The 21,784-nt window shown below is 42.4% G+C and overlaps 1 protein-coding gene across 1 annotated transcript in view; it reads right to left on the reverse strand.

Annotated features, from left to right (window-relative positions):
* Positions 1-21,784, reverse strand: part of LOC120017477 (inactive tyrosine-protein kinase 7-like) — a 186,699-nt gene that overhangs the window by 68,679 nt on the left and 96,236 nt on the right. The window contains exon 2 of the mRNA XM_038960250.1: positions 11,530-11,826. Coding sequence (XP_038816178.1) covers positions 11,530-11,826 — 297 coding nt within the window. The remainder of the gene's footprint in view (positions 1-11,529; positions 11,827-21,784) is intronic.

The raw sequence follows: 21,784 nt of genomic DNA on the forward strand, positions 1-21,784 counted from the left end.
GCTCTGGGATACAAATAATAACATCATACACGTAACGTTAGCTAGGGAGCCAGCCAGCTAACGTCAACTAGCTAACAGTACACTTTAGCTTGAAATGAAACCACTTTGTCAAAATTAGAAATGTGTAATATCTGAAAATGTAGCAAGCTAGACTATCTTACCCGTATACATCATCATGCATGATGGACGTGTCTCCCTGTCACGGATGCCATGTCATGGTTGCCCTTAGTTTGAAGATGTAATCCGGAGACAGGTGTTTTCTCCATCTCTTTAGCTATCATCCTCTAATTGCACTGATTTCAAAACTCGATCCTCCAGAAAGTGGAGATCAACATTTATGCAGCTCCACTACACGATACATTAAAAAAAGCTGTGTTCGACAGGATTACCAACACAGAATGACCAGCTCAAAGACAGACGCCTTCTATATGGCAGACCAATCTGAACTCCTCTCTCGGCATGTCCAGCCCACTCATTACCTCAGCCAATCATGGCTAGTGGAAAGGTTGCTGTATTTTTCTGTGGCTTAACCAACTAGGCTCGTAATTTAACAATTTTATTACGATTTACAGATGGCATAAAAGTGTGTTATTAAGGCACATGAAAGTTCACAAGTTCACATGTTCATTTTTGCCAGAAGGCATTTCTGGCAAAAAAACACATTTTGATAAAACAAAAAGTTTACGTTCAAATGGCTCTCCTGTGAAATAGTGACCCGTGACATACGCCTTGTTTCCTGGGTCACATATGGTATCGGAACTGACCCTGTATATGTAGCTTCTTACTTTCTCGTGTTCTTATTTCTTATTTTTATTTCTCGTCTGTTTTTGCTCTACCTTATGATATTTTTTCTGCCACATTGATATCGGTTGCTTTATTGTTGGGTTTGGAGCTTGCAAGAAAGGCATTTCACTGTACTTGTGCACGTGACATTAAAACTTGGAACCTTGAAACAAAGAGCTAGCAGAGAGGACTAGGCTAAGCCTTCATTAGAAAACACAGGGCTTAATTGTACTCTAAATTACTGCTCTGAACTGAAGGGATTAGAGGAGCCTCCATTGAGTCTGAAATAGATTAGATTAGTGCTAGGTTGCATCCCAAATGGCACCCTATTCGCTATACAATGCCCTACCTTTGACCAAGGCCCTGGTCAAACGTAGTGCATAATATAGGGAATAGGGTGCCGTTTGGGAACGCAGTTCCACTCTCCCAGACCCCAGCTGCACTCAACTGTATCGCTGGACAAATGGGGGGAGTGGGTTTCTAGGTCTAAATATACTCATATACAATGCACATATGGATGGTAGACTTACAGTACCAGTCAAAAGTTTGGACACACGTACTTATTCAAGGGTTTTTCTTTATTTTTACTATTTCTACATTGTAGAATAATAGTGAAGATATCAAAACTATGAAATAACACATACGGAATCATGTAGTGACCAAAGAAGTGTTAAATCTAAATATATTTTATATCTGAGATTGTTCAAAGTAGCCACCCTTTGCCTTGATGACAGCTTTGTAAACTCTTGGCATTCTCTCAACTAGCTTCATGAGGTAGTCACCGGAAATGCATTTCAATTAACAGGTGTGCCTTGTTAAAAGTTAATTTGTGGAATTTCTTACCTCCTTAATGCATTTGAGCCAATCAGTTGTGTTGTGACAAGGTAGGTGGGATACAAAAGATAGCCCTATTTGGTAAAAGACCAAGTCTATATTATGGCAAGAACATCTCAAATAAGCAAAGAGAAACGACAGTCCATCATTACTTCAAGACATGAAGGTCGTGCACCCGTATTCATCGACCTAGCCAAGGCTTTCGACTCTGTCAATCACCACATTCTTATTGGCAGACTCGACAGCTTTGATTTCTCAAATGATTGCCTCGCCTGGTTCACTAACTACTTCTCAGATAAGAGTTCAGTGTGTCAAATCGGAGGGCCTGTTGTCCGGACCTCTGGCAGTCTCTATGGTGGTGCCACAGGGTTCCATACTCGGGCCGACTCTCTTCTATGTATACATCAATGATGTCGCTCTTGCTGCTGGTGATTCTCTGATCCACCTCTACGCAGACGACACCATTCTGTATACTTCTGGCCCCTCTTTGGACACTGTGTTAACTAACCTCCAGACGAGCTTCAATGCCATACAACTCTCCTTCCGTGGCCTCCAACTGCTCTTAAATGCAAGTAAAACTAAATGCATGCTATTCAATTGATCACTGCCCGCACCTGCCCGCCTGTCCAGCATCACTACTCTGGACGGCTCTGACTTAGAATACGTGGACAACTACAAATACCTAGGTGTCTGGTTAGACTGTAAACTCTCCTTCCAGACTCACATTAAGCATCTCCAATCCAAAATTAAATCTAGAATCGGCTTCCTATATCGCAACAAAGCATCCTTCACTCATGCTGCCAAACATACCCTCGTAAAACTGACCATCCTACCGATCCTCGACTTCGGCGATGTCATCTATAAAATAGCCTCCAACACTCTACTCAACAAATTGGATGCGGTCTATCACAGTGCCATCCGTTTTGTCACCAATAAATGTGTCCTACTGTGTTATTGACTTGTTTATTGTTTACTCCATGTGTAACTCTGTGTTGTTGTATGTGTCAAATTGCTATGCTTTATCTTGGCCAGGTCGCAGTTGCAAATGAGAACTTGTTCTCAACTAGCCTACCTGGTTAAGTAAAGGTGAAATAATAAAAAAATTAAAAATAGTGTCATGACTCTCCTGTGAATATCTGAATGATCAGGTTACAGTGGGTCCACTCTACAGCGCCCTCTCTCTCCTGCAGAAGGGGAGAGGGGTGAAGTTGGCAGTTTTATGATGGTCATAAATACCTGCAGGAACTCTCTCTCTCCCACTCTGCACATGGAAGTTAAAAATATCTTTGTTACAACAGAGAGAGATTTTGTAGGACTGTGACATCCAAGATTGGATATTGAAACAATATTTCTGTAATCCAAACAGTTGGAACGGTCCGTGGGTGCTGAAAGAACAATTATGTCAGATCAGTTGGTGTTTTGGGATCTCATTAAGGACAGTTTAACAACATAGCTGTATTTCAGAATGTGTATATTTCCCAGTTATCAGATTTACAGCTAAATGTTGTGGAACTTATATGAAACTATCTGTGAGAAGATGAAATGTGATGTTAGCCTTCTAAATTAGAATTATTTTTCATATAAAAGCTCTACCCAGTCAGTGACCACAACCACGTGAGCACAGACATTATGTAGGCGTCATGTAATGCCCTTTTGCCAGAATGCATAAAACCCCTCGTGAAGAATTAACATATCAGACCAAGCAGACGGACGGTGTTGAACCAGACGTCACGAATGGTCCGACTCTATGAGACCAGAAAAACACGGAGTGTGGTTGCACGTTGAAATGGTTAGAAACTCTCTCTCGAAGATGAAGAGTACACGGGAACATTCAGTCTGCAGCTGTTTAAGTACTTTAGTCTAATAAACTCGACCGAGAACCACTGGGTGGTACTGTGAAAGATCCATTCTAACGAACACTTCCTCTGGAAGATCCGTTCTCAGACACTTCGAAACCAAAAAGCTACAACTACAAAAGCCATTGTGACCTTTGAGGACAAACCAGAGACTTCTGTCGAACTACTCTCCCCAGACGGACCGGCGATTTCAACAGAGACAACAAAGAAATACAATCGTAAATATGTACAAGCATTTCAAAATCCGAATGAGTGGTTGTTGGGGTGCTAAATATCCATATTTACGATGAGCGTATTATTCAACTGTAGGTAAAGTCCTATGAGCAATGAACATTAGACCGTGGAAATATGTCCAAATTTCAGATTTTTGGTTCTAACCGCCATGTCCTTGTGAGATGCAGAGTAGGTGAACGGATGCATGTGTGGTTCACACCGTGAAGCATGGAGGAGGTGTGATGGTGTTTTGCTGGTGACACTGTCGGTGATTTACTTAGAATTCAAGGCACACTTAACCAGCATGGCTACCACAGCATTCTGCAGCGATATGCCATCCCAGCTGGTTTGCTCTTAGAGGGACTATCATTTGTTTTTCAACAGGGCAATGACCCAAAACACACCTCCAGGCTGTGTAAGGGCTATTTGATCAAGAAGGAGAGTGATGGAGTGCTGCATCAGATGACCTGGCCTCCACAATCACCTGACCTCAACTCATTTGAGATGAGTTGGACAGGAGAGTGAAGGACAAGCAGCAAGCAAGTGCTCAGCATATGTGGGAACTCCTCCAAGACTGTTAGAAAAGCATTCCAGGTGAAGCTGGTTGAGAGAAAGCCAAGTGTGTGCAAAGCTGTCATCAAAGCAAAGGGTGGCTACTTAGAAGAATATAATATATATCTTGATTTGTTTATCACTTTTTTGGTTACTACATGATTCCATATGTGTTATTTCATAGTTTTGATGTCTTCACTATTATTCTACACTGTAGAAAATAATGAAAATAAATAAAAACTCTTGAATGAGTAGGTGTGTCCAAACTTTTGACTGGTACTGTACATGTATGATAGCTTCACCACACACACGCACACTCACACATGAATGCACACGCATATACACTATTAATGCCTAACGGGATTCAAGGGATATTTACTGCAAAGATATGGGCTTATTGTGCGTTTAATGCATGTTGGGCAAATATTTACATATCTGTCACAATATAGCCAAACACAAGATGTCTATAATATTCCGTAGCCTGTCAAACCTGTTGACAACGAATTTGACTAATTGATAAATGTGTGGATATGGACGTGGATAAACACATACAGCTTTCACTTCCAATGATGTGATTAAAGCTTGTAATTTACAGCAACAATTTATCTGCACGTGTGCCCCGTTTAACTGCTCGTTTGAGGAAGAAATGGAAAGCTAGTGATATATATATATATATATATATATATATATATATATATATATATATATATATATTTATAAATCTTCTTCAGGCTAGGGTCCTTTTATCTCAATTTCCGCCTGACTGACGTGTCCAAAGTAAACTGCCTGTTGTTCAGGCCCTGAAGCCAGGATATGCATATAATTGGTACCATTGGAAAGAAAACACTCTGAAGTTTGGGGAAATGTTAAAATAATATAGAAGACTAGATATGGTAGGAGACAATCCAGAGAAAAACCAACCAGATTTCTTTTTTTTTTGAGAGCCCATGCTCTTACAGTGGAAAGTATTGGGAAATAATAAAATCTACCTCCCAGTATGCAATTCCTATGACTTCCACTGGGTGCCAGCACTCAATGTTCAAGGTTTCAGGCTTGTTTCTTCCAAAACGAGTAAGAATAATGAGTTTTAGTACTGGGACACACTATTGGAAATTCGTGTATGCGCAAGCGATGAAGACGAGATGCACCTGCTAATATCGTTTTCCTATTGAACATACTTCTTTCCGAATGAAATATTATAGTTTGATAACATTTTAGGGTATCTGAGGAGTCAATAGACTTGTTTTAACAAAGTTTAGCGGAAGATTATTTGATTCCTTTTGCTGCATGTTGAAGGAGTGGATTACTCAAATCGATGGCGCCAACTAAATTGACTTTTTGGGGTATAAAGAAGGATTTTATCTAACAAAAATACACTACATGTTATAGCTGGGACCCTTTGGATGACAAATCAGAGGAAGATTTTCAAAAAGTAAGTAAATATTTAATCGCTATTTGTGAATTTATGAAACCTGTGCCGGTGGAAAAATATTTTGATGTGGGGCGCTGTCCTCAAACAATCGCATGGCATGCTTAAGCTATAATGGCTACTGTAGATCGGACAGTGCAGTTAGATTAACAAGAATGTAAGCCTTCAACCGATATAAGATACTTGTATGTACCTACATGTTTAATATCCATAATTTGTATGATTATTTATTTGAATTGCACGCCCTCCAGTTTCACCGGAAGTTGTGCCGCTAGCGGAACGCCTAGCCTTAAGATTATTTATAATAGGCCACGGAAGTCTGGATATACTGCAAAATGGGCCACATCTGTAGGCATATTAGATAATTCTAGTCTGGTGGCTTTCCCTCACTTCCCCTCTCTTATCAAACTGAAATTACTACTATAGTTATCTAATCAGTGTTTTCACCCTGGTATCTGTGTCCATGTAATAACTGACTCTCAGCAGTGCATCAGAGAGGAGTACAGTATGTTTGTGTAGCTATAGTGAGCAGTGAGGGGAAGAGCAGGGCTGTGCTGGGAAGGGCATCGGTCTCCAGACCCACCAGACCCAAACACCATTAGTCTCTCTATTTGGACCCCCGCCAACCCTCACCCTTGTTCTGGCAGAAGCCTCATCCATCCACCAGCCAAGCTCAAAGGGCCTAAGAGATTAGCCCTCAGAAAGGCCTGTTTGATAGGATGCTCTATCAACACTCTCTTGTCCACAGTGTGTAGGACAAGTGCAAATATACATGCACACCACCATAGACACGCACACTCAGAGACGTGTACATACAGTGCCTTCGGAAAATATTCAGACCCCTTGACTTTTTCCATATTTTGTTACGTTACAGCCTTATTCTAAAAATGATTCAATCATTTTTTTCCCCCCTCATCAATCTACACACTATACCCCATAATGACAAAGCAAAAACAGGTTTCTATACATTTTTACTCATTTATAAAACTCAGTACTTTGTTGAAGCACCTTTGGCAGCGATTACAGCCTTGAGTCTTCTTGGGTATGATGCTACAAGCTTTGCACACCTGTATTTGGTGAGTTTCTCCCATTCTTCTCTGCAGATCCTCTCAAGCTCTGTCAGTTTGGATGGGGAGCGTTGCTGCACAGCTATTTTCAGGTCTTTCCAGAGATGTTCGATAGGGTTCAAGTCCGGGCTCTGGCTGGGCCACTCAAGGACATTCAGAGACTTGTCCTGAAGCCACTCCTGCGTTGTCTTAGCTGTGTGCTTAGTGTCGTTGTCCTGTTGGAAGGTGAACTTTCGCCCCAATCTGAGGTCCTGAGTGCTCTGGAGCAAGTTTTCATCAAGGATCTTTCTGTACTTTACTCTGTTCATCTTTCCCTCGATCCTGACTAGTCTCCCAGTCCCTGCCACTGAAAAACATCCCAACAGTATGATGCTGCCACCACCATGCTTCACTGTAGGGATGGTGCCAGGTTTCCTTCAGACGTGACGCTTAGCATTCAGGCCAGAGTTCAATCTTGGTTTCATTAGACCAGAGAATCTTGTTACTCGTGGTCTGATAGTCTTTAGGTGCCATTTTGCAAACTCCAAGCGGGCTGTCATGTGCCTTTTACTGATGAGTGGCTTTCATCTGGCCACTCTACCATAAAGGCCTGATTGGTGGAGTGCTGCACAAATGGTTTTCCTTCTGGAAGGTTCTCCCATCTCCCCCGAGGAACTTTAGAGCTCTGTCAGAATGACCATCAGGTTCTTGGTCACCTTGGTCACCAGCTTGCTGAGAATGCTCTAGGAAGAGTCATCGTGGTTCTAAACTTCTTCAATATAAGAATGATGGAGGCCACTGTGTTCTTGGGGACCTTCAATGCTTTTGGTAACCTTCCCTAGATCTGTGCTTCGAGACAATCCTGTCTCGGAGTTCTACGGACAATTCCTTCAACCGTGTGGCTTGTTTTTTTCTCTGACATGATCTGTCAACTGTGGGACCTTATTAGCTGCTGAGATATATATAATTATAAAAATATATATTTTTCATATGTTTAAAAAATAAACTGTTTTAGTGAGGGGAAAACAACCAGGTTCTAATTCAGGTGTGTGCCTTTCCAAATCATGTCCAATCAATTGAATGTACCACCGGTGGACTCCAATCAAGTTCAAGAAACATCTCAAGGATGATCAATGTAAACAGGATGCACCAGAGCTCAATTGAGTCTCATAACACAAAGGGTCTGAATACTTATGTAAATAAGGTTTTTCTGCTATTTATTTTTAATACATTTGGAGAAAAAAAATCTATAAACCTGTTTTCGCTTTGTAATTATGGGGTGTTGTGTGTAGATTGCTGAGGATTTTTTAATTGATTTAATCCATTTTAGAATAGGGCTGTAATGTAACAAAATGTGGAAAAAGTCAAGGGGTCTGAATACATTCCGAAGGCACTGTACACGTACAACTTTTGGCCTCCTGAACTACAGAGTAGCCTGTTTGATACAGGGTGACCTATAAACATGTTCTCGCACACCCCCGTGTCAAGGAAAAGTGGACTATATACAACTACCACTCAGAGCGTATGCACATACTGTACATGCATGAGCTCTTACAAAAGTTCATAAATACACTTAATGTACTCTCCTGTCTCTCTCACTCCTGAATTCTCCTGTCTCTCTCACTTGCACATACACCAGTATAGAACTTCAGGTCAGGTACACATATTGAACCTTTTATTTAACTAGGCAAGTCAGTTAAGAGCAAATTCTGATTTACAATGACGGCCTACACCGGCCAAACCCAGACGACGCTGAGCCAATTGTGCCCTGCCCTATGGGACTCCCAATCACTGCCAGTTGTGATACAGCCTGGATTTGAACCACGATGTCTGTAGTGATGAATCTAGTACTGAGTTGCAATGCCTTAGACCACTGCGCCACTCGGGAGACCCATAGAAGACCATTTTTAATTAAAAGAAAACTTTCTCTATATTTAATAATGATTAACACATAAAAGCATTCTTGAGTTCTTTGAATTGACAATCGTGACCTGGAAGATCATCTAGTTTATTCTGGGTTGTGACAACCGGTAGTTCATGTTTAACTTGTTTTTATCTCTGTCAGTGAGTCAGTCTAAGCTTTTATTGCAGCGATAAATTACTTTTAATTAAAGGACATAAAAGCATTTTCCTTCAGGTCAGACGAGGGCCTCAATAATAATATGTTTCTTTGGGATAACAGGCTGTCCTTCATTAATAGGAGCTGAGCCAAGGCAGAAAACGCCACAGCCTCATTGGCCTGTGTGTGTGTGTGTGTGTGTGTGTGTGTGTGTGTGTGTGTGTGTGTGTGTGTGTGTGTGTGTGTGTGTGTGTGTGTGTGTGTGTGCGTGCGCACGAGCATGCACGTGTGTTCTGTGTGTTGCTCCACTACTCTGCAATCTAGTGCTCATCTGCTTCTTCTGAGCTACAGAACAGACCTAGCCCTCACCACACAGTCAAAACCACCCAGCCTGGCTTTCTGAAGACTCATAACACGTTGAAGGGAAGCAGTGGAATCGTCTGGGCATTGCCTTATCCAGCTGCTTTCTAAAAAGCCATCAGTTGTTTTTAAAGGCCATCATGTGGGAAAGGGGACATACGTTCCGATATATCAACGGAGTTCCTGAGAAACAAAGCCTTTTCACCAGTCCCTTCCTGGAGGGCAGCTGGACAGAGGTCCCTTGGTTTTCATACTGAAACACAAGAGGGCTGCTGTGGTTTGGTTATGTGACAGGAACATAGTGAGACAGGACTGGTTATGTGACAGGACTGTGTGCTCTCTTTCTCTGCGGCCGATATCAGTAAGTCACTTAAGTGGGTTAACCCTCGCAAGGCTACAGGCCCAGACGACATCCCAAGCCGCGTCCTCAGAGCATGTGCAGACCGGCTGGCTGGTGTTTAAGGACATATTCAATTTCTCCATATCCCAGTCTGTTGTGCCCACTTGCTTCAAGATGTCCACCATTGTTCCTGTACCCAAGAAAGCGAAGGTAACTGAACTAAATGACTATCGCCCTGTAGATCTCACTTCTGTCATCATGAAGTGCTTTGATAGGCTAGTTAAGGGCCTACATCACCTCCACCTTACCCGACAACCTAGACCCACTACAATTCGCATACAGCCCCAACAGATACACAGACGACGCAATCGCCATTGCACTGCACACTGCCCTATCCCACCTGGACGAGAGAAATAACTATGTAAGAATGCTGTTAATCGACTACAGCTCAGCCTTCAACACCACAGTGTCCCCAAGCTCATCATTAAGCTCAGGGCCCTGGGTCTGAACCCCTCCCTGTGCAACTGGGTCCTTGACTTCCTGACGGATCGACCCCAAGTGGTGAAGGTAGGCAACAACACCTCCGCCACGCTGATCTTCAACACGGGGGCCCCACAGGGGTGTGTGCCCAGCCCCCTCCTGATTGTGGACTACAGGAGACAGCAGACAGAGCACACCCCATCCACATAGACGGTTCGACTGTGGAGAGGGTCAAAAGCTTCAAGTTCATCGGCATGCACATCACTGATGACCTGAAATGGTCCCTTCACACAGACAGTGTGGTGAAGAAGGCGCAACAGCTCCAAGCAGGCTGGCGTGTGCCTTGTACTGAGGATTTGGCTTCCGTCTGGCCACTCTACCATAAAGGCCTGATTGGTGGAGTGCTGCAGAGATGGTTGCACTGTAAACTATGGGACCTTATATAGACAGGTGTGTGTCTTTCCAAATCATATCCAATCAATAGTTATGTAAATAAGGTATCTGTTTTTTATTTGTAATACATTTGCAAACATTTCTAAAAACCTGTCGTTGCTTTGTCATTATGGGGTATTGTGTGTATATTGATGATGAAATTAATGTAATACATTTTTGAATAAGGCTGAAATGTAACAAAATGTGGAAAAAGTCAAGGGGTCTGAATACTTTCCGAATGCACTGTATGTATGTATGTGTATATATATATTGCTCGTTCTGATATTTCTTCATTTCTTTCTCTTTACTTTTTGGATTATGTGCATATTGTTTTGTATTACTAGGTATTATTACGGCACTGTTGGAGCTAGAAACACAAGCATTTCGCTGCACCTGTGATAACATCTGCAAATCTTTGTACACGACCGATAAACTTTGATTTGTTTTAGTAAGAGATCTCTGAGTACTAAGAGGCCTTAAACGGCAAAGGGTTCGGGGTTTTTGGGGCAGTCGAGAAAAGCATGAATGAATAATATGTCGAAACAAGACACTGTTAATCTAGAATGTAAATAATGATATGGCTGTAAGGTGAGTTTCACTCCTCAGTAATTTCGACACACAAAGGCCTTTTGAGGGGTTGTGGGAAAAGTGAGTGTTACACAACGGAGAAAAGAAACAAGAAACACATGCTTGGTGGCACACATATCAAGTTTCCTTTTGAATGGGAGGGAAGCAACAAAGAACAAGGTACCTACAAGGTATATAGAAACATTTTCTCATCTCTTACAACCTTACCCGACATTCTATATTGAGGCTTTTATGTGGCTTTTTAATTTAGGTAGACTGCTTTGAGACATAACAATCCACCAGTGTTGCATATCTGAAACTTGTATTAACGCCCATGAGGAAAATCTTGCACATGTTCAGCTCATGGTTAAGGGTCTGTTCAAAAGGGTGTAAACGTTGCAAAACGGTTAGATAGAAATGCATTTTTTTGTAACAGATATGATTTTCTGTCATGATGACCTGGGCATCATGTCAAGTCTATTGATAAAAATGTTATCTGCAGCATTTAACATCTATTCTGAATGTTGCATCTCAAGGAACACAACCCCAAGTGTAGGGGGACATGTATTAACACTCACACTTGATGTTGAAAGAGGCGTTAGTAGAGTGGGCCTCCTCTCCTGTGACCGTGTTGGTGGCCACGCACTCAAAGTTCCCAGCGTCCACTCTCCGGTCCACCGCCGTGAACTTGAGGTTGCTGACCTCGCGGAACCGCCTCTCGGTGTCATCCAGGGGCTGACCGTTGTTTAGCCAGCCATACTGGATGTCTGCTGGGTCGCTGACCTCACAGCGGAGCATGGCACTGCGGCCATGCAATGCATCCTGGGATTTGGGCTCCTTGGTGAACTGGATAGGTGCTGCCTGGATGCAAAGAACTGAGGGAAATAGAGGAGAGGGGGGGGAGGGGAGGGACAATGTGGGGAGGGAGAGAGAGATAATGTTGAAATGAGTTTACCACTGACCACAAGAGTAACATTTTTATGCAGTTTCCATTAGTCACCATTGTACCACAACAACATTTGGTCTTGAGTAATGAAGCCATTAAAGCTTTGATTCGAGTCATTCAAGACATTTAAATGTTGTTTAATAGTAGGTCTTAATCCAGAGAATAAACATTGTCAGGAAACTGACAGCTGAATTGAAAACTGAAATGTATTGCTAAAATGTTGTAAGGATAATGACAGCCAAGAAAAGTAGATTCTCATTCTAGCTTCCGAACGTACTGGAAAATTTTATTCAAGCCTTTCTATAAAAAAAAAATCTGCAGTACAGGCTTGTCTCCTGAATGAGCTGTGTTTCATTAGAACAGATGGAGAAGGAAAGAGAGACTTCTGACACACATATCTTCTCCTTCCTCACGGTCATGCTACATCAGCTCACAGACATACAGCTCTCACAAACTGAGACATGATGGCTCGCACACACACATTAACAAGCACACACGCACTTAACTCTCAGCACTATAGAGAAATATTTTCTGCCCTATTTACTAATGTCTCCATGATTTGAGGAGCAGTGAAAAGGATGGGAATAAATACAGGCTTGTCCACAGTTGACCTATATCAAAATGTGACAGACTAAATTTGACCATAGGATAAACAGTGAGAAATAAGGGATGGGGTGGGTTGCATTCAAAGGGCTCTGGTCAAAATAAGTGCACTATGTAGGGAATAGGGTGCCATTTGGGATGCAATGTAGGCCTACACTAAATCATGTCCCACTGAGTGTTGTTATGAGTTTTGACATCATTGTGTATTATCAAAGTGAAAGGTCCAATGGCAGAGTTGACGTAAACTTAAAATACACCTAGTTGAGTGTGTGTATGTGAGTGTGTGTATGGTTTCTCCGTTCATCCAGGACTGGGCTCATGTGGGTTAAAGGGCTTTTGTATTGGTCCAATGCGAGATGATTAAGTAACTTCGCTTATATGTGAATTCTAATTCTGAGCATTCTGGCCACGCACCGCATGCCTTTTTTGCCAATTGTATGTGTGCAAGCCATCGAGACCATTATTCATACTGATCATAATTGCTAGTCATCCCGACATTGTCATACACTGAACAAAAATATAAACGCGACATGTAAAGTGTTGGGCCCATGTTTCATGAGCTGAAATAAAAGATCCCAGAAATGTTCCATACAGTACGCACAAAAGCAAGTTTTTTTTTAAATGTTGTCTACACGATTTTTAACATACCTGTTAGTGAGCATTTCTCCTTTGCCAAGAAAATCCATCCACCTGACAAGCGTGTCATATCAAGAAGCTGATTAAACAGCATGATCATTACACAGGTGAACCTTGTGCTGGGGACAATAAAAGGCCACTCTAAAATGTGCAGTATTGTCACACAACACAATGCCACAGATGTCTCAAGTTTTGACGGAGCGTGCAATTGGCATGCTGACTGCAGGAATGTTCACCAGAGCTTTTGCCAGAGAATTTAATATTAATTTCTCTGGCATAAGCCGCCTCTAACGTCGTTTTAGAGAATTTGGCAGTACGTCCAACAGGCCTCAGGCGAGTGGTTTTGATGATGTCAACGTTGTGAACAGAGTGCCCCATGGTAGCGGTGTGGTTATGGTATGGGTAGGCATAAGCTACGGACAATGAACAGAATTGCATTTTATTGATGGCAATTTTAATGTACAGAGATACTGTGACGAGATCCTGAGGCCCATTGTCATGCCATTCATCCGCCGCCATCACCTCATGTTTCAGCATGATAACGCATGGTCCAATGTTGCAAGAATCTGTACCTAATTCCTGGAAGCTGAAAATGTGCCAGTTCTTCCATGGCCTGCATACTCACCATATACAGATGAAGTCGGAAGTTTACATACACTTAGGTTGGAGTCATTAAAACTTGTTTTTCAACCACTCCACAAATTTCTTGTTAACAAACTATAGTTTTGGCAAGTCGGTTAGGACATCTACTTTGTGCATGACACAAGTAATCTTTCCAACAATTGTTTATGGACAGATTATTTCACTTATACTTCACTGTATTACAATTCCAGTGGGTCAGAAGTTTACATACACTAAGTTGACTGTGCCTTTAAACAGCTTGGATAATTCCAGAAAATGATGTAATGGCTTTAGAAGCTTCTGATAGGCTAATTGACATAATTTGTGTCAATTGGAGGTGTACCTGTGGATGTATTTCAAGGCCTATCTTCAAACTCACTGCCTCTTTGCTTGACATCATGGGAAAATCAAAAGAAATCAGCCAAGACCTCAGAAAAAACATTGTAGACCTCCACAAGTCTGGTTCATCATTGGGAGCAATTTACAAACACTTGAAGGTACCATGTGCATATGTACAAACAATAGTATGCAAGTATAAACACCATGGGACCACGCAGCTGTCATACCGCTCAGGAAGGAGACGCGTTCTGTCTCCTAGAGATGAACGTACTTTGGTGCGAAAAGTGCAAATCAATCCCAGAACAACAGCAAACGACCGTGTGAAGATGCTGGAGGAAACAAGTACAAAAGCATCTATATCCACAGTAAAACAAGTCTTAAATCGACATAACCTGAAAGTCCTCTCAGCAAAGAAGAAGCCACTGCTCCAAAACCGCCATAAAAAAGCCAGACTACGGTTTACAACTGCACATGGGGACAAAGATCGTATTTTTGGGAGAAATGTCCTCTGGTCTGATGAAACAAAAATTGAACTGTTTGGCCATAATGACCATCGTTATGTTTGGAGGAAAAAATGGGGAAGCTTGCAAGATGAAGAACACCATTCCAACCGTGAAGCACGGGGGTGGCAGCATCATGTTTTTTGGGGTGCTTTGCTGCAGGAGTGACTGGTGCACTTCACAAAATGGATGGCATCATGGGGCAGGAAAATTATGTGGATATATTGAAGCAACATCTCAAGACATCAGTCAGGAAGTTAAAGCTTGTTCGCAATTGGGTCTTCCAAATGGACATTGACCCCAAGCATACTTCCAAAGTTGTGGCAAAATGGCTTAAGGACAACAAAGTCAAGGAATTGGAGTGGCAATCACAAAGCCCTGACCTCAATCCCATAGAGAATTTGTGGGCAGAACTGAAAAAGTGTGTGCAAGCAAGGAGGCCTACAAGCCTGACTCAGTTACACCAGCTCTGTCAGGAGGAATGGGCCAAAATTCATCCAATTTATTGTGGGAAGCTTGTGGAAGGCTTCCCGAAACTTTTGAACCAAATTAAACAATTTGAAGGCAATGCTACCAAATTCTAATTGAGTGTATGTAAACTTCTGACCCACTGGGAATGTGATGAAATAAATAAAAGTTGAAATAAATCATTCTCTCTACTATTTATTATTCTGAAATTTCACATTCTTAAAATAAAGTGGTGATCCTAACTGACCGAAGACAGGGAATTTTTACAAGGATTAAATGTCAGAAATTGTGAAAAACTGAGTTTGAATGTATTTGGCTAAGGTGTATGTAAACTTCAGACTTCAACTGTATGTCACACATTGAGCATGTTTGGGATGCTCTTGATCTACTGGACGACAGCGTGTTTCAGTTCCCACCAATATCCATCAACTTTTCACAGCCATTAAAAAGCAGTGGGACAACATTCCACAGGCCACAATACACAGCCTGATCAACTCTATGTGAAGGACATGTGTCGCGATGCATGGGTCAAACGGTGGTCACACCAGATACTTGACTTGTTTTCTGATGCACACCCCTATTTTTTTTTTAAGGTCTCTGTGATCTGTATTCCTATGTGAAAACCATAGATTCGGGCCTAATTTATTTCAATTGACTGATTTCCTTTCAAGTCAGTAAAATCTTAGAAATTGTTGCATGTTGAGTTTATATTTTTGTTCAGTATATAAACAGACTCCTGTTTAAAAGTTACCCCAGCGTGAGCTGCCATGCGGCCTCTGTAATGCTTCTGTCAGGGTTGAAGCCAAGAAGGATCTTTCAGGAGGATTAAATCAAGATGAGCTGAGGTAATCTCCCATCCCATCCCCACCTCCTCACCTGGCCTCCCTCATCTCCCCTCAGTCCGGCCTTTGTCTCCTTGCAGCTGGCCGTGGGAGGCAGAAAAAAAACACAGGTGAGCACTGCCAAGTCCGCTAGTTGGTGGGGGAAGGTGGAAGAAGTGGGAGCACCTAGTAAGGTGATAGGGCTGCTTGACTTACCCTTTATACTGAGTGACTGAAGCAGAGTTAATTTTGTTTATTTTTTATTTAACCAGGTAAGTTGACTGGGAACACATTCTCATTTACAGCAACAACCTCAGGAATAGTTACAGGGGAGAGGAAGGGCGATGAAGGAGCCAATTGTAAACTGGGGATGATTAGGTGACTGAGGGCCAGATTGGGAAGTTAACACCCATTCTCTGACGATAAGTGCTATGGGCTCTTTAGTGAACACAGAGAGTCAGGACATCCGTTTAACATCCCATCCAAAAGACAGCTTCCAGAAGCATCTGGTCTCCCATCCAGGGACCAACCAGGACCAACCCTGCTTAGCTTCAGAAGCAAGCCAGCAGTGGGATGCAGGGTGGTAGGCTGCTGGCCCAGTGAGTGAGGGGGTCTCCTCCATAAAAATATAATTAATAGAATATCAATATAGTCTAGAAATAGAATTGTTATTCTATTATACAGTCGCAGGTGAACGTCTACACACCCCTTGCACAGGCTTCACATTTTGCTGCCTTAAAACTTAATAAAAAAAGGGATTTACATTTTTTTTATCCTACAAACCTACTCCACATTTTAAAAGTGAAAGAAAAATTATACAACATTTCCCCCCCCCCACAAAAAAAGAGAATGTATTGACAGTGTATGTCTTCACAGCCTAAAATGAATACTTGGTGGAATCACCTTTGGCAGCCATTACAGCTCAGCTGTGAATAATATTCTACCAACCTTGCACAACTCTAAGGACAAAATACACATATCCATTGTTTTTGTCAAAATTGTTCAAGCTCAGTAAACTTGGTTGGAAATCATTGATGGACAGCAATATTCAAATCAAATCAAATTTAATTTGTCATACGCGCCGAATACAACAGGTGTAGACCTTACCGTGAAATGCTTACTTACAAGCCCTTAACCAACAATGCAGTTCAAGAAATAGAGATCAAATATTTACTAAATAAACAAAAGTATTTTTTTAAATAAAAAAGTAACACAATAAGATTTCATAACAATAACGAGACTATATACAGGGGGTAAAAACAAAGGGGGTGGATCAATGTAAATAGTCCGGGTGGACATTTTATTAATTGTTCAGCAGTCTTATGACTTGGGGGTAGAAGCTGTTACGGAGCCTTTTGGACCTAGACTTGGCGCTCCGGTACCGCTTGCCGTGCGGTAGCAGAGAGAACAGTCTATGACTTGGGTGACTGGAGTCTTTGACAATTTTTGGGGCCTTCCTCTGACACAGCCTAGTATATAAGTCCTGGATGGCAGGAAGCTTGGCCCCAGTGATGTATTGGGCCATATGTACTACCCTCTGTAGCGCCTTGCGGTCGGATGCAGAGCAGTTGCCATACCAAGCGGTGATGCAACCGGTCAGGATGCTATCGATGGTGCAGCTGTAGAACTTTTTGAGGATCTGGGGACCCATGCCAAATCTTTCCTGAGGGGGAAAAGGTGTTGTCGTGCTTTCTTCACGACTTTCTTGGTGTGTTTGGACCATGATAGTTTGTTGGTGATGTGGACACCAAGGAACTTGAAACTCTCGACTCGCTCCACTACTGTCCCGTCGATGTTAATGGGGGCTTGTTTCGCCCTCCTTTCCCTGTAGTCCACGATCATCTCCTTTGTCTTGCTTACATTGAGGGAGAGGATGTTGTCCTGGCACCACACTGCCAGGTCTCTGACCTCCTCCCTATAGGCTGTCTCATCATTATCAGTGATCACTGTTGTGTCGTCAGCAAACTTAATGATTGTGTTGGAGTCATGGATGAACAGGGAGTACAAGAGGGGACTAAGCACGCACCCCTGAGGGGCCCCGGTGTTGAGGATGAACATGGCAACTGTGTTGTTGCCTACCCTTACCACCTGGGGGTGGCCTGTCAGGAAGTCTTGGATCCAGTTGCAGAGGGAGGTGTTTAGTTCCAGGGTCCTTAGCTTAGTGATGAGCTTTGTGGGCACAATGGTGTTGAACGCTGAGCTGTAGTCAATGAACAGCATTCTCACATTTGTGCTAATTTTGTCCAGGTAGGAAAGGGCAATGTGGAGTGCGATTGAGATTGCGTCATCTGTGGATCTGTTGGGGCGGTATTCTAATTGGAGTGGGTCTAGGGTTTCCGGGATGATGGTGTTGATGTGAGCCATGGCCAGCTTTTCAAAGCACTTCATGGCTACCAATGTGAGTGCTACGGTGCGATAGTCATTTAGGCAGGTTACCTTCGCATTCCTGGGCACAGGGACTATGGTGGTCTGCTCGAAACATGTAGGTATTACAGACTTAATCAGGGAGAGGTTGAAAATGTCAGTGAAGCCACTTGCCAGTTGGTCCACACATGTTCTGAGTACAAGCTAGGGATGTTGCGTTGACCGTATTACCGCCACACCGGTGGTCACGAGTCATGAAGGCAGTCAAATTCTACATGACCATTTAGTCACGGTAATTAGGCTTCTTCAAGCTCTGATGCTATAGATGGTCATTAGTGGCCTACCAAACTGCCTGGTACTCAGCACTCTGTTGTCCTTCTAATCACTGACATCAATGCAAATGTAAAACGGAAATCTAATCAAACACTGCATGAGAGCACATGAGCTCATGATACGCAACGTTTCTTTAGGCTATGCAATTGCGCCAGAAAACAGAGTGATGTCCTCTATTAAAAAGACGAGGATCCCATCAGCTTTCTAAAGGCTAGGCCTACTATATTTATTTCTCAACTTTCCTAATATTAAGCACATTGGTTATATTAACTACAGGAGTATAGCCTACCTGGCTGGCATGAAAATAAACCAGGGAAAAGCGTTCTCCATTCGCTATTCAAGTGCATAAATTAATATATTTTTTTCCCAATGCCCCTGTTTTGATACAGGTGCATGATAATGGTGCATTCTAAATCAAAACAAATGTCACACATACATTATTTAGTATATGTAAAGACAAAATCATGAATAGTGTGATGGGTGACAATATTATCAATTATGTATTATTACTTTTGAATGATGCCCAGCATAATAAACAATGGCTTTTTCAAATCATAGTCGCACACCTCATGTAGCCTAGCACATAGGCCTATATGTTTTGATAAGGTTTGCATCACAACTAAAGTGGACAAATAACTTCTTAAAATTAAGCACATTAATCTGCTTTACAAGGGGTGTAGAGCCTAACTGGCATATATAAGCAGCATGTGAGTTTCAAGTTTGGGGAAGATGTTTGTGAAAATTGGACCTTTATAATAAAAGCATTACATGCATAATTGCATTTGTGGTCTCTTTTCATGATGGTGTTTTCCGCTAATGGAACATCTGCGCTTATAGCCTAATGATGCACTTATAATGTGAAGAAATAGCCTAATAGTTCATAAACATTTTAAGATAAACGTTCTGATCTGTTGCGTTAGCCACATTGCATAAAACACTTCTTTTTGATGGTAGAGGTTGTATTAATTTGGGATCTATCGCATCCCACAACTGTCCCAGACTGTGTTTTGAATATTTATTTCTCGCACAGAATATAATAGGTTGACTTTTGTACTATGGGGGAGAGTCGATTGACATAGGCTAGTGCTTTTGCTGTTTGTTAGGTCTACTCATCTTGTTGGCTGATGAAAAGTAAATGTGGACTGTTCTTCCAATATCTTCAATATGCACCTTGGAATTGGATAAGGACGTGCACAATTGCGTCCCCGATATACAGTATATCACAAAAGTGAGAACACCCCTCACATTTTTGTAGCCATTAATGTCTAAACCGCTGGCAACAAAAGTGAGTACACCCCTAAGTGAAAATGTCCAAATTGGGCCCAAAGTGTCAATATTTTGTGTGGCCACCATCATTTTCCAGCACTGCCTTTAACCCTCTTGGGCATGGAGTTCACCAGAGCTTCACAGGTTGCCACTGGAGTCCTCTTCCACTCCTCCATGACGACATCACGGAGCTGGTGGATGTTAGAGACCTTGCACTCCTCCACCTTCCGTTTGAGGATGCTCAATAGGGTTTAGGTCTGGAGACATGCTTGGCCAGTCCATCACCTTTACCCTCAGCTTCTTTAGCAAGGCGGTGGTCGTCTTGGAGGTGTGTTTGGGGTCGTTATCATGTTGGAATACTGCCCTGCGGCCCAGTCTCCGAAGGGAGGGGGATCATGCTCTGCTTCAGTATGTCACAGTACATGTTGGCATTCATGGTTCCCTCAATGAACTGTAGCTCCCCAGTGCCGGCAGCACTCATGCAGCCCCAGACCATGACACTCCCACCACCATGCTTGACTGTAGGCAAGACACACTTGTGTTTGTACTCCTCACCTGGTTGCCGCCACACACGCTTGACACCATCTGAACCAAATAAGTGTATCTTGGTCTCATCAGACCACAGGACATGGTTCCAGTAATCCATGTCCTTAGTCTGCTTGTCTTCAGCAAACTGTTTGCGGGCTTTCTTGTGCATCATCTTTAGAAGAGGCTTCCTTCTGGGACGACAGCCATGCAGACCAATTTGATGCAGTGTACGGCGTATGGTCTGAGCACTGACAGGCTGACCCCCCACCCCTTCAACCTCTGCAGCAATGCTGGCAGCACTCATACGTCTATTTCCCAAAGACAACCTCTGGATATGACGCTGAGCACGTGCACTCAACATCTTTGGTCGACCATGGCGAGGCCTGTTCTGAGTGGAACCTGTCCAGTTAAACCGCTGTATGGTCTTGGCCACCGTGCTGCAGCTCAGTTTCAGGGTCTTGGCAATCTTCTTATAGCCCAGGCCATCTTTATGTAGAGCAACAATTCTTTTTTTCATATCCTCAGAGAGTTCTTTGCCATGAGGTGCCATGTTGAACTTCCAGTGATCAGTCAGTATGAGGGAGTGTGAGAGCGATGACACCAAATTTAACACACCTGCTCTCCATTCACACCTGAGACCTTGTAACACTAACGCGTCACATGACACCGGGGAGGGAAAATGGCTAATTGGGCCCAATTTGGACATTTTCACTTAGGGGTGTACTCACTTTTGTTGCCAGCGGTTTAGACATTAATGGCTGTGTGTTGAGTTATTTTGAGGGGACAGCAAATTTACACTGTTATACAAGCTGTACACTCACTACTTTACATTGTAGCAAAGTGTCATTTCTTCTGTTGTCACATGAAAAGATATTCTCAAATATTTAAATAAATGTGAGGGGTGTACTCACTTTTTGTTTTTTTTCCTGTTTTTTTTCTTTATTTAACTAGGCAAGTCAGTTAACCTTTTCTCAATAGGGGGTGCTGTTTTCACTTTGTAAAAATTTCGTTCCCAAATTAAACTGCCTCGTACTCAATTCTTGCTTTTACAATATGCATATTATTATTACTATTGGATAGAAAACACTCTCTAGTTTCTAAAACTGTTTGAATTATATCTGTGAGTAAAACAGAACTCAAGTTGGAGCAAACTTCCTGTGAGGAAGTGAGAAATCTGAAATCAGGCAGGCTGTTCTGGGGTCAGTTTATTAATTTGCATGTCTTCTATTGGTCGACATGCACTGCATACGCCTTCCCCTAGATGTCAGCAAATAGTTAGAATTGGAATGGAGTTGCTAGGCAGATCTGAGGCCATATAAAGGGTCTTGGAACGTGGGGTGCAGTCTTTTCAACATTCGCCATGACGCAAGACAGACCTCAGGATGGCGTTCTGGAAAGCTCCCGTTAT

Source organism: Salvelinus namaycush, chromosome 22, assembly GCF_016432855.1.
Source record: "Salvelinus namaycush isolate Seneca chromosome 22, SaNama_1.0, whole genome shotgun sequence".
In the NCBI taxonomy this organism is placed as follows: domain Eukaryota; kingdom Metazoa; phylum Chordata; class Actinopteri; order Salmoniformes; family Salmonidae; genus Salvelinus; species Salvelinus namaycush.